The 13,487-nt window shown below is 40.2% G+C and overlaps 1 protein-coding gene across 3 annotated transcripts in view; it reads left to right on the forward strand.

Moving 5' to 3' along the window:
• Window positions 1–13,487, forward strand: part of MAP3K15 (mitogen-activated protein kinase kinase kinase 15) — a 120,626-nt gene that overhangs the window by 75,375 nt on the left and 31,764 nt on the right. For all 3 annotated transcript variants that reach the window (XM_033106905.1, XM_033106889.1, XM_033106897.1), the window contains exons 10-13: window positions 487–637; window positions 2,127–2,234; window positions 10,710–10,759; window positions 12,771–12,866. In XM_033106905.1, coding sequence (XP_032962796.1) covers window positions 487–637; window positions 2,127–2,234; window positions 10,710–10,759; window positions 12,771–12,866 — 405 coding nt within the window. The remainder of the gene's footprint in view (window positions 1–486; window positions 638–2,126; window positions 2,235–10,709; window positions 10,760–12,770; window positions 12,867–13,487) is intronic.

The raw sequence follows: 13,487 nt of genomic DNA on the forward strand, positions 1-13,487 counted from the left end.
TATTCTAGGATTTGGGGAGATGTTACCGTTGGGATAAACTGGGCCAAACATACATGGATCTCTATTGGTTTTTTACAACTATATGTAAATCTACAATTGCCTCCAGAAAAGTTAAATTAAAAAAGAAAAAGACAACGAGTTTGAAATTTTGTCATTTTGCAATTGCTTTGAACTTTAAACGACTTGCTCTTGTTATTTAAGACAGTTAGCAAATGCTCGCCAGTCTCTGTGCTTTGAACACTGTGTACCAAAACTGAGGTTTAGACCAATGTTGGTAAAAAGCTATGTTGTATGAATTTGGACAAACTTATTTTGTCCACAGTTTGGGTTTTTTTTAATTAAGTATGTGGCTGCCAAATGATTAAGCACTCACTACACAATATGCAGTTAAGTAAATAAAGCTTTCAGGAAGCTTCTTTTAAAGAAATAGAATTGAATTGAATTTCTTTGGCAATCTAATTTATTGGTGCTTGTGATTTTTTCCAGGTACCTGCGATCATTAGTTCAGAATTTGTTATTAATTCAACGCTTCAAGAAACCTATTATCGAACGTTCACCCAGGCAAGAACGGCTTAACTTCTGGTTAGATATAATTTTTGAGGCAACAAACGAAGTTACTAATGGACTCAGATTTCCAGTAAGATATGCTAAATACATTTCTTTAAGAGAAAAAAAGAAACTGGGGATTGGTGCCATCTAATTATTGAATACTGTGAAAGGAAGAAAACCTTAGAGGAATTTAGAATGTTAGGATATCCATCAATCTTATGCAGAATCAGCCAGTGATAGATCAACTCACTAGAAAAAGTTGGCTATGCAGTTGACCCTTGAACAACACGGCCTTCAACTTCATGGGTCCACTTATCCACAGATTTTTTTTTTCAATAAATACTATATTCTTTAAAACAGTAGTTCTAAAACTAGGAGTGATTTTTGTCCCCAGAGGACATTTGGCAATGTCTGGAGACATTTTCGGTTGTCACAACTGTGGGGAAGTTGTTGCAACTGGCAGCTCCTGGAGTAGAGGCCAGGGGTGCCACTAAATATCCCACAATGCCCAGGACAGCCCCACCCCCCAAACACAGAATTATCTAGCCCCAAATGTCAGTAGTGCCAAGGTGGAGAAATGCTTCTCTAAAACAATGCAGTACTAATAGTGAAATTTTGGAATTCAAAGCTGTTTCCTGTTGAGCTTTGGTTTGCCTCCAACATCACTAATTACTTTTTAAAACTTCATTGAAAAACAAAATTGCTTTTATCTTTTCATTGAGTTTTTATTTTAATTTTATCACCATCTTATAAGGAGTCATAAATGAGATATTTAAGCATCCTGGAAATTGAACTTAAGATAATTGTTTTTCATATTTATGCCATGAGATGTTGTGAACACGTAGTATTCAAGAATTTCATTAAATAGCGAATAAAAGATTAAGTTACTTGAAATGATTATGATAATGATTTTGTTCCCAGCTAATAAGTTTTAAAATCTTCTTTTAATTATGAAATAGTTCAAACCTACTGAAAGGTACACAAAAATAACGGAACAGCCACTCGGGTAATCTCTTAGGGTTTAGCAATCTTAAACATGTTACTTTATTTGCTTTGGAAATTCATTCTCTCTTTATCTTTTTCCCTCGTTTTCTTCACCCCCTCCTCTCCTTCTCTCTCCCTCCCTCCTTCTCTCTACCCCAACAAAATAAAACATTACTGATGGAATGTCACCTCACTTTTCATCCCTTTGCATTTTTTACAGACTTGGTACCTGCCTGTGATCACCAGTTTACTTCCTCATTTCTCTCAAAAACTGCAGCGTCCCTTTGTTTTCTGTCACCTCTTCAGACAGGCCTTTCTTGACTACCCTGTCAAAGGAAGTGCCCCCTTCCACCTCCCCTTTATTCTGCCTTGTTTCCTTCAGAGCTCTTTCTGATACCACATTGCATACCCCATCTGTTTGTCCCTCCGTCTGCCCCATCAAAGCGTAGACCTCCTGAGGGCAGGGACTTCTGCTGTGGGCTGCTGTGTGCATGGGTCCTGGAGCAGTGTTAACATGCTGTCGGTACCTCCACAGGCCAGGGTAACCTATGCTGCATGTTCCTATGCATCACAGAAATCTGTTCTCCTTTTAGGTTCTGGTGATAGAACCAACCAAAGTCTACCAGCCCTCATATGTCTCTGTCAACAATGAAGCGGAGGAGAGAACGGTTTCTCTGTGGCATGTCTCACCCACGGAAGTGGTAAGAAAAAAATCACCAACAGCTCTCTGTTTATTCTGTAATATTTAATTAAATTTGATTTTCAAGCAGAGGAGTCTATGTTGTAGTACTTGAAAGAGCAGGTACCTGTGCCTTGCTTCTGAGTTATGGGCGTATATAAGAGAGTACAACCACAGATGAAAGAAAGGAAGCAGGTTTTTCTATTATACATGTGTGTATGTATATATACACACATGAAGTCTGACAATTAAGTTCGCGAACTTGTTGCAACGATGTTGCTAACCGTTTCTGATATCAGAGGGATTATTCGTTATGAATTTGTACCAACTGGACAAACAGTTAACCAAGGTTACTATTTGGAAGTGCTGAAAAGGCTGCGTGAAAAAGTTAGACAACCTGAACTCTTCACCAACAATTCATGGCTCTTGCATCACGACAATGCACCAGCTCACACGGCACTGTCTATGAGGGAGTTTTTAGCCAGTAAACAAATAACTGTATTGGAACACCCTCCCTACTCACCTGATCTGGCCCCCAATGACTTCTTTCTTTACCCGAAGAGAAAGGAAATGTTGAAAGGAAGACATTTTGATGACATTCACGTCATCAAGGGTAATCCAATGGCAGCTCTAATGGCCATTCCAGAAAAAGAGTTCCAAATTGCTTTGAAGGGTGAACTAGGCACTGGCATTGGTGCGTAGCTTCCCAAGGGGAGTACTTCGAAGGTGACCATAGTGATATTCAGCAGTGAGGTTGGTATGTAGCACTTTTTCTAGGATGAGTTTGCGAACTTAATTGTCCTACCTTCATATGTATGTATGTATGCATGTGCATATATTTATATGAATGAAAATAGGCTTGTTGAAAAAAAAAGTTAAACCATGAGGAAGTAGGTAAGAAATAAAGGGAAAGTCCCTAAAAATCCCCCAAACCTGGTCTCCATTCCCATCCCCACTGATTTGGTGGCTATCCAGCTATACTTTTTTCTAAATTCATATATTATACAAGGTCAGACAATTAAATTTGCAAACTCATCCTAGAAAAAGTGCTACATACCTCATTGCTGAATATCACTACAGTCACCTTAGAAGTACTCCCCTTGGGAAGCTATGCACCAGAGCTGTCCTCATATTACCCTTGATGTCCTGAATGTCATCAAAATCTCTTCCTTTCAATATTTCCTTTATCTTCAGGTAAAGAAAGAAGTCACTGGGGGCCAGATCAGATGAGAAGGGAGGGTGTTCCAATACAGTTATTTGTTTACTGGCTCAAAACTCCCTCACAGACAGTGCCCTGTGAGGTGGTGCGTTGTCGTGATGTAAGAGCCATGAATTGTTGGCGAAAAGTTCAGGTTGTCTAACTTTTTCATGCAGCCTTTTCAGCACTTCCAAATAGTAAACTTGGTTAACTGTTTGTCCAGTTGGTACAGTTTCATAATGAATAATCCCTCTGATATCAAAAAAGGTTAGCAACACCATTGCAACAAGTTTGCGAACTTAATTGTCAGACCTCATATGTAGAATGTGGGTATACACACGTTTGTTATATATATTAATAGACAGTAGTATCTCGGTTTTTGAACGTCTCTGTTGGCAAACATTTCCATTTATGAAGGCCATAAACCCGGAAGTAAATGTTTCGGTTTTCGAACACACCTCGGAAGTCGAACATGTCACGCAGCTTCCACTGAGTGCAAGATCCTGAGGCCTGGCTGTCGGCTGTTTTTGAACGTTTCAGAGCTCGAACGGTCTTCTGCAAGGGATTACGTTAAAAAACCGCGGTACCACTGTATATAATACATATATATTAGAGAAGCATTGTCATTAAAGTGAGATCATGCAGTATATATTCATTGTTTTGCAACTTGCTCTGTCCAACTTGCACATGGACAGGTTTTCACATAGCACACACCAATCTACCTGATGTTTTAAATGTAATGTTCCCGATATTCCCCTATCATGTGGTGCATTCCCGAGTATGGATGAACCGGAATTTATTTGATCACTTTCCTGACGATGCACATTTCGGTCTCAGTTTTGCGCTCCAGCAAATGGGAGAAATGCCGATGCACATCCTGCTGGTCACACCCTTCCATGCCTGTGTAGATGTTTTGGGAGCAGAGATTCCCAGAAATGGGCCAGCTGATTCAGGATTATACACGTTTAAGATCCAATAGCTACTTTTGTACCTTTCCTGTTCATACTCACACCAACAATATAGGAGAGAAAACATTTTAATTTAATTGCTCATTAAAGAGATTATAGAAATGCTGGGCCAGACCTGATGTTTTGTGATAATAGCTATATTTTCATCTCTGTGTGTCTAAGGTACTTCACCAGCTTTTTGCTTTAATAAAATATTTTGTAGTAACAAAAAGATGCAGCACCTTTGGCACGTGCATTAAATAGATCTGTTTGCTATGTATATGTTTTCATGGAGTATGGGGAGAGATGTGCCATTAACATAACATAATAAGAAGGATTATTTTTTCCTGGAAACGAGTGTGAGCAAATTATCCTAGTCAGGTGAAAATAAGCAATATCTTAAAAAATAAAATGCAATATTGCAGAATAAGCAGAGACTCAAAATCATATTAGAAATTCCTTATCAGAAATAGTCATGATACAGTAACTCCCCATTGTTCAATGGGTGTCATCTGAGTTATGCTAGATGAATAAATTATAGCAGTGTGCTGTACAACAAAGTGCCTGTAATTAACAATATGGTATTGTGCACTCCAAAATTTAAGAGGGTAAGTCCCATGTTATGTGTTCTTAACACACACACAAATAAAAACAAAAACCAAGGGACATAAGGATAGTTGGGGAGGTGATGAATATGTCTGTTACCTTGATTGTGATGATGATGTCATAGGTGTTTGCATATATCCAAACTCATCAAATTACGCATATTAATATGTGCAATTCTTTGTATGTCAATTATACCTCAATAAAGGTATAAAAAAAGAAATAGTTATGAATGATGTCTCAAGTTGTCTTAGTCTGCTTGAGCTGCTGGGTGACTTAAACGACAGGAATTTGTTTCTCACGGTTCTGAAGGATAGAAAGTCTGAAATCAGGGAGCCAGCCTGGTCAGGTTCTGGTAAGGGCCTTGTTGCTGGTTGGCAGATGGTGTTCTTCTTGCTGTGTTCTCACATGATGGAGAGAGAGAGAAAAAAACTCTTCTTATTAGGTCACTAATGCCATCATGAGGGTTCCACCCTTGTGACCTAATCACCTTCCAAAGGCCCTACCTCTAAATACGATCACACAGAGGGTTAGGGCTCCCACAGATGAATTTTCAGGGACACAAATATTCAGTTCATAACACAAGCCTAAACCAGTAACGTTCTCTAATATTTAACAGTGAAGCAACCTTCTTCTCATTGATAATAGTCAGCAGGCATTAGTGAAGACGAGCTGCTGTAATGTGCGTGGAGTTTTTTTCCCCTGCACTGTGTGTGTTAAATATTTGAGTGCAAAAGAGAAAAATTAAAGGTACAGTAAAACACATACATTCTGTTCATACATGTATATCTCATTTGAAGAATGCATGCATCTTCTATTAAATTTGCCTCTTTGGGTTATTTTAACCTTTTATGGAAGTATATCATACATACAGAAAAACACATCAATCATAAATGTACAATTTGATGAATTTTTACCAGGTGAACACACCTCTGTATGCAGTACAGCTCAAGGAAGAGACATCAGCAGACCCCACTCCCCAAAGCCCTGCTCATGCTCCCTTTGTGCCCCTCCAGATACCATCTTCAGGAAGCCAAGTTCTCGGTGTTGGAATTCTTATACTAGAGACCAATCTTGCTTATATGTTCTTTGTGTCATTGATGCCACCGTGATACAAGAGAATTTTCAAAATTCTGATCTATAATCTCAGTATTCCATTGATATAGATACAAAACACCTCATATTTTGACAAGTACTTGTGGAAAAAAAAAACTAATCCTACTAAAGTGACTCTTCATACCTTTACAGTAAAATGGTTTTGGTCTCATGGAATTCTACAAACTTTGCCCACCTCATTTGAATCCTATAAATGGTTGCTGGCCCTTAATGGAAATTTTCATTGGTACCTATATCTCACTAGTTGTGAATGTTTTATTTTGTTTTTATATAGTCCGTAATAAGAAATGGGAAAAAACTATATAAGCAGCAAATGTTAGTTTTCCTTGGTTGATGAAATGTTTTACACAAGTGCTTATAGCTGTCAGAGCAAACGTCTGAGAGAAATATAAATTGTCTTTTTTTTAAGAGGAAGCCTCTCTTCTGTCTTCATTTACAATTTTGAAATTCTGCAGATTGTGAAAGCAAGCAGATTTGCCTGGAGTGAGGTGACATTTCTCTACACAGAGTTGTATTTTTCACCAGTGGGCTATGTTTATGGATGGTGGGAGAGATCACACACACACACACACACACACACACACACACACACACGTTCACCCACATACAACATCACTGTAAGATGAGATTAAGTTCTGGTTTATTAGCCAAGGGTTCAGGAACTTATGCTGGTAAATGTTTAACCAACTCTCCAGGGGACACAGGATCAGAGGGCTGGTTTGTCATGTTTGCTGATTTCTGTGGTGTAAATTCTCCCACGATGGCCAGTTTCAAGCCAGCTACCTCAGGTCATCGAGCGTGGGGTTAGGAAGAGATGTGCAAAATTGGCCTTCCCAAGCTGGTGCAAGCTGCAGCCAGCATACCGATGCAAGGAGACCACACAGAACAGGAGCAAATGCAGCATCTCTCCCTCAGCTTCTCATGGGCCCCAAAGTCACCCACGGGGATGTAGTAGCCACCAACGCTGTCCGCATAGGTAGGGCTGCTGGTTTGGGAAAGCTTTTTTGGTACCTTTTGTACTTATGTCAGAAATAGGACAAACGTGCACAAAAAGTCTGTGCTCTTAACACAGAATTGTTATAGACACCTAAGATTCCTCCCCAAAAGTCTGCATTCTGGGGGAAGGAGGGCAGATGCTGAGTTGGTGCCCAGGGGATCCTGGAGACGGTCCGCACCTCTGGCTTCCTGGCCCATTTCTCCGTAGCCCAGCCTGGCTCTGCTTCCAATGCATTTTTACTGGGGGCTTCTGACACTGACATGGAACGCTCCAGTCTTGAATCTATTTCATCATGATTTACAAATGGTAAAATATTTCCTCTCAGAAAAGATTAGGGCACTACCTAACAGAAGGCTTGGAACGGGGAAAGCAGTCCCAGTTTTCCTGACCGAGTACTCTGTGCCAGCAGGACAGCAAACCAGCAACAGTGCGTCCAGTCCTGCCTTCCTGACCAGAGAGTTCATGAACAGTTCCACTTGCAGATAACAGAGCAGACTGCACAATTCCATTTATGTAATATTCCAGAGCAGGCTGGAGTCTCTGTGGTGGTAGAAGTCAGAATAGTGATCGCCTTCCATGGAAAGGAGTGACTGGGAGTGGGGCTTATGAGGGAAGCTTCTGGGCTGCTGCTCATGGTCTGTCTCTTGATTTAGATCAGGGGTGTCCAAACTTTTTTCAGCGTTTTTCACCAAGGGCCATATGCGGTAAAATACACAAACAGCCGGGCCACTCACTCGAGGTGAAGTACGTATTGCCTCACCTGGTTTATTTAAGTAAACTAAATATATTTTTGGAATTTGCTGCGGGCCAATAAAAAATGGATCGTGGGCCGCAGTTGGCCCGCGGGCCGCAGTTTGGACACCCCTGATTTAGATGCTGGTTACAGTGGGTATTCATTTTGTGGAAAGATATTGAGATGATCGCTGTGCCCTTTTCTGAATAGATGTTATCTTTCCATGAAAAAGTTTAATAATTTAAAAACACTTTTACTGACGCTGTTGAAATTTCCCCAGTGGTTACTGGATCCCGTGGCTTTCCAGATAAAACTCAAACTCTTTCACCAAGTGTCAAGCCCCTATGTAGTCCTGCCCTTCCTTTCACCTTCTCCTCCCCCACTCTCAGCCCAGCCGAAGGTCCCCGTTCCTTCCCCGAGCTGGCCCTGCAGGGCTCACATCTGTGCTTTTGTTCTCATCTGTCTTCCTCCCTGGAATTCCTTCTTCCAGTGACCCAAGTCCTAACTTTTGCCAAGGCGTCTCTGACCACCCTCTCACTCCTTCCACTGAATGTCTGTAGGGTACGCGATGACCTATATCATGTACAAAATATGTCTTGTTGCTTGTTTATCAGTTTTCGAAAATGTCTCCCCAACTGCAGGGCCAGCCCATGCATGACTTCCATATTTTTATACCATAGGACCAACAAAGCAGTTACCCCCAATGCCTATTGATTAGGACATAAAGGGAAAGAGAGGAGGTCTGTGTTGTTCACTTTTCAGCTAGTAAATCTTCCAAATCGAGATGTTTCCCAAAGCTACCCTAGAGTCAACCAACCATCTGGGAATACTTTGAAAACTCATGTGGCTGTGCTTCCCATGTGAAAACTCATATGGCTGTGCTGGGAATACTTTGAAAACTCATGTGGCACGTGCAGCCTCTTGTAGGGTATGTGGGTTGGACAGGACTCTCTCAACTCTGCCCTGGTTGAGATTTCTGTACCTGAATCCAAAGGCAGATGCCTGCTCTCCACTACTGCCCTCTTTCAGTCACTGTGAACACACCTCTCCTCCGAAATATGCTCAGTCTTTCTACACGGTTGGGTCCGATGTGATGGCTTTTGTGTTTTTCTACACTTTTCGTCTTTCACAACACTCAGTAGCTTCCCATCTCAGACAGTAGAAGCTGAAGTCCTGATGATGGCCTCCAAGGCCCTACATGAATTCCCTCATGAGCTCGCCAACCTCTTCTCCCACTCCCTCCTCACTCCACTCCAGTCACACCCTTCCTTGCTGGTCCTCAAACACGCCAAGCACCCTACTGCCTCAGTGCCTTTGCACTTGCTGTTCCCTCTGCCTGGTACTGTTCCCCCAGATACCTGCACGACTCACTCCTTTCTCCCTCCTTTTTGTGTTCAGAAGTCATCAGAGAGGCCTTTCCCTGAGCATCTGCTTTAACATCATAAATGCCTGCCTCACCTCACTGCCCTTCTCTGCTTTTTCTTCATAGCTCTTTTCACCCTCCACCATGCTGTTAATTTACTATTTATTCACCATATCTCCTCAGTCAAATGTAAGCCCCAATGAGGGCGGAGACTTGGTCGTTCTCTGTTATTTCCTCAGTGCTGGTACCTTGCCTGGCTCATAGTTGGTGCTTAAACAATATGTACAAATGGATCTTCTCCCATTGGAAACCATCCTCCCAGTTGTCATGGCTCCAGGATGGCAGGAAACTTGTCGCTCAACTGCTCGTGGCTATTCTGAGCCACATGCTCAGCATTTGGCTTTTACACTTCTCTGGGAGATTTAGCTGGTGATTTATGACATTCCTCAGGCTAACCAAATGGATTCTCTTATTTAAAATCTATTGTTGTGATGTATTGGCATTGCAGCCTATGTCTCTTCTGAAACTGGGATTTCAGACATTCCTTCTAAGGCTTAGTTTTGTGCAGAGTTTAAGGACAGGGAATGGTGGTTGGAGGGAGGGGACAGTTATTTTTAAAAAGTATATCTTGTACAGATTGAAATCCCAGTTAGTGTTTATATTAGTCGTGGTAAGCTAGCTTCTAAAACAAATAGCCCACAAATATCAATGTCTTAATGTGATGAAAGTTGATCAGTGCCTCACGTTGTATCCGGGTTGGCAGCATCCCCATTCCTTCTTGTAGTGGATGGGGGGAGAGAATATAGAGAACTGCTGTGGAGGCTTTTATGAGCCAGGCCTGCAGGTGACACACATGACTCCTGCTTCCGTTCCATTGGTTAGAAAGCCATCATAGGGTCCCACCTAGCTGCAAGGGAGGCTGGGAAATGTATTCTAGCTACATACCCAGGGAGAGAAAGAAATAAAAGTTGGCGAATATTGACTAGTGTCTGGCACATTTTTACTTCTCCAAACAATTTTGCAGATCATTGAACTTAGGTGGGCTGTTCCCACCCTCATTTTAGAGTTTCCCTGATATGTTGACAGAAGATGAAAGGACAATCACTGTGTACTTAAGGGTGCTTATTGTTTCTATTTCAAATTTAGATCATTTGCTCTAAACTGGATTAGAGATGCAAATGAATTTTTCTAATCCATTAGAAAATGTTTCTGGTGTTCTAAATTCTGCAAAATATATTGTTCTAACCCTTAAACTTCTATTGAAAGTAAAATAGCAGAAACCCAAACTCTTTCACCAAGTGTCAAGCCCCTATGTAGTCCTGCCCTTCCTTTCACCTTCTCCTCCCCCACTCTCAGCCCAGCCGAAGGTCCCCGTTCCTTCCCCGAGCTGGCCCTGCAGGGCTCACATCTGTGCTTTTGTTCTCATCTGTCTTCCTCCCTGGAATTCCTAGCAGAAGTGATTGACCATAGAATGAAACCAAAAATGATTCTTTGCATGGAAAAAAACCAAGCTACTGACTTTTGTCTTTGATACTTGCAGAAACAAATCCATGAATGGAATTTTACAGCTTCTTCCATTAGAGGAATAAGGTAAGAATATAAAGGAAAATGTAATTATTATTGTAATGCAAATAATGATAATGTTTTATTACTTTAATGTTTCCACTTATAATATGTGATGTTCTCATTTTTAGTAGAATCCAAAATGGACTGTTTTCTCTTTTGTTGCCCACTTGAGCTAGTTTATAATGTGTTGCTATTAAGGGCTTCTTGGCTTGTTAGAATAGAGTAGCTTTTTTGGTATACAACAGACCGAACTCTCTTGTCTCCAACTTTTTAAAAAATGAAGTCATATCTGTAAAAACAGAAAGTGTTTCATCTTTGAGCCAATGATGTTCAAGTGCTCAGGGACCCCCAGAACTGAAGCTGGGAGTTCCTTGGTAACGACACTTGGCTGGAGTCTCCTGAGTAGAGTAATGGAGCCAAAGGCATTGCTCTTAACGAGGAAGGGGGTTGTGTGTTCCGAGGACAGGGGTGGCACTTGCTCTTTGGGTCAGGAGCGGTGACCATTTGGGCCTGAACTGTATGGCTACACTCTGAGTCTCACCCTCCCAACACATCCGAGGGTGGGAATGTCTCTGAAGTAGATACGAGTTCTAATCCCTCTTTTGCTATTTGACCTTGGGAAAGTCACTCAGCTTCTCTAGGTCTCAGTTTTTTCATAGTTTCCATCAAATCAAGGGCTTAGACCACAGCTCTATGTCCTTTCTCTAATTATGAGTCCACAGGCCACTGAATAAATCCCCTATTACCTCCAGATGCCATATGATCTTGTCCTAGACACGTCAGTGTGTAAATGACGATAATGTTTGCGTCACTTTAAAGGGAGGGAAATAATTTAAGAACAGAGTAGGGTATTTGAATAATACTGCTCAGAAAATATAAGGTAATTCAAAAAGTGTTGAACATTTTCAAAAATGTATTACTCAGTATCTAAGTTTATGAGAACATGTAGTGAAGAACCATCTGTTTGTACCTTCTCATTGAGATACATCTTGCTGCCATTTCAACCATCAACAGGGATGTGCAAAGGGCCTGGGGTGAATTAGAACCTGGGACCAATGTGACATGAAGAGCATGTGCTACCCAACTAACTGTGGTGGTTTCTTTACATATTGGTTTTCAAAACTTACTCACGTATAACCTAGTTTTAATTATTTTTGAATCACCCTGCACTATTACTATTTCAACTAAGTATTTGTCATATAACCCATAACATGAAGAATCGTCAAAGGAGCTGTGGCTGTCAGGAAGAGATGACTTAGAAAGGGCAAGAAGAGGTGGCTTCATTTGTTTGAAGAGCTAATCATAGAAGAGAATCTAGCCTTTTCCATAGTGCCACATTGTAAAATGGGGGCCATTGCGTAGGCTTTGACTCAGTGTGGGTAAAGAACTAGATCTAGCAGTGAAATCCATCAGCAAATGGGGTATGCTGATTTTTTTTCACTGGATATGTTCAGGCTAGCTACATGTTGCCTGTTCAAGGAGCCCTGATCTTGGGTAGGGGTGCATCAGATAACATGTAAGGCCTTTCTTGAGCTAAGATGCCATGTTTATTTCTACTTCCCTTGTGTGCCTCCAAATACTATGTCCTGATATTTTTCAACTCTAGAAATTCCTTTGATACCATAGTAAATTATTTCACACATACATTTCTTGTCTTTTTTGTGAAATTATAAACTCTTGAGAACCAAGAGTTTATATGAGTTTGTAAATAGAGTTTATATGAAACACAGACCATATTTTATTCCCTTTTCTTCTGTCCATATGCTTTGCTTAGCACTGAATATATAGTAAATTCTTGATACATATTAAAGTCAGTTGATGAATACAAACTCAAACATGAGCAAGATAAATATCCCTGCTATTTAAATTTCATAGAAAAATAGAAATCAAATTTTGGGGATATTTGTTAAAACATTAATGAATCTTGCAAATTTGTAAAATGGAAGAAAATCGGTCACTAGATTTTCCTCAAAATTTTAAAATTAATATAATAACATACATATAATAAGCCTTCTTATATTTTGAAATTTTACAGCATATCCAAGTTTGATGAACGGTGTTGTTTTCTTTATGTCCATGATAATTCTGATGACTTTCAAATCTACTTTTCCACTGAAGACCAGTGTAGTAGGTGAGTTATAGCTGATTCAAGTATTTGCAATCTAATTGTGGTGAATCATTTTAAAAGGGTCTTTGTTGTGAAAAATATTTATTTCCTATACTGCCTTTTCTGAAATTTTAACTTATGGAAAATTATTTTAACGGCTTTATTGAGATATGATTCACATACCATGCATTCACCCATTTAAAATATGCAATTTAATCTTCTCAAAAGTATATTTACAGTTTTGCAACCATCGCCACAATCTAATTTTAGAATATTTTTATCACCCCCCAAAGAAACCCAGTATTTTAACAGTCACTCCCCATTTTCTCTCAACTTAGGCCCCTCCAACCCCAGTCCATGCAATCACTAATCTGCTTTCTGTCTCTATGAATTTGCCTGTTCTTGACATTTTCATATAAATAAAATCATACAATATGTGGTCTTTTGTGACTGGCTTCTTACACTTATTATAAAATTTTCAAGTTACGTTCATGTTATAGTACGTACCAGTACTTCGTTCATTTCCGTGGCTGAATAATATTCCATGGTATGGATAGACCACATTTAATTTATCTGTTTATCAGTGAAAGGCATTTGGATTGTTTCCACTTTGGGGCTATTATAAATAATGCTGCAATGAACATT

This window comes from Rhinolophus ferrumequinum, chromosome X (assembly GCF_004115265.2).
Source record: "Rhinolophus ferrumequinum isolate MPI-CBG mRhiFer1 chromosome X, mRhiFer1_v1.p, whole genome shotgun sequence".
NCBI lineage: Eukaryota > Metazoa > Chordata > Mammalia > Chiroptera > Rhinolophidae > Rhinolophus > Rhinolophus ferrumequinum.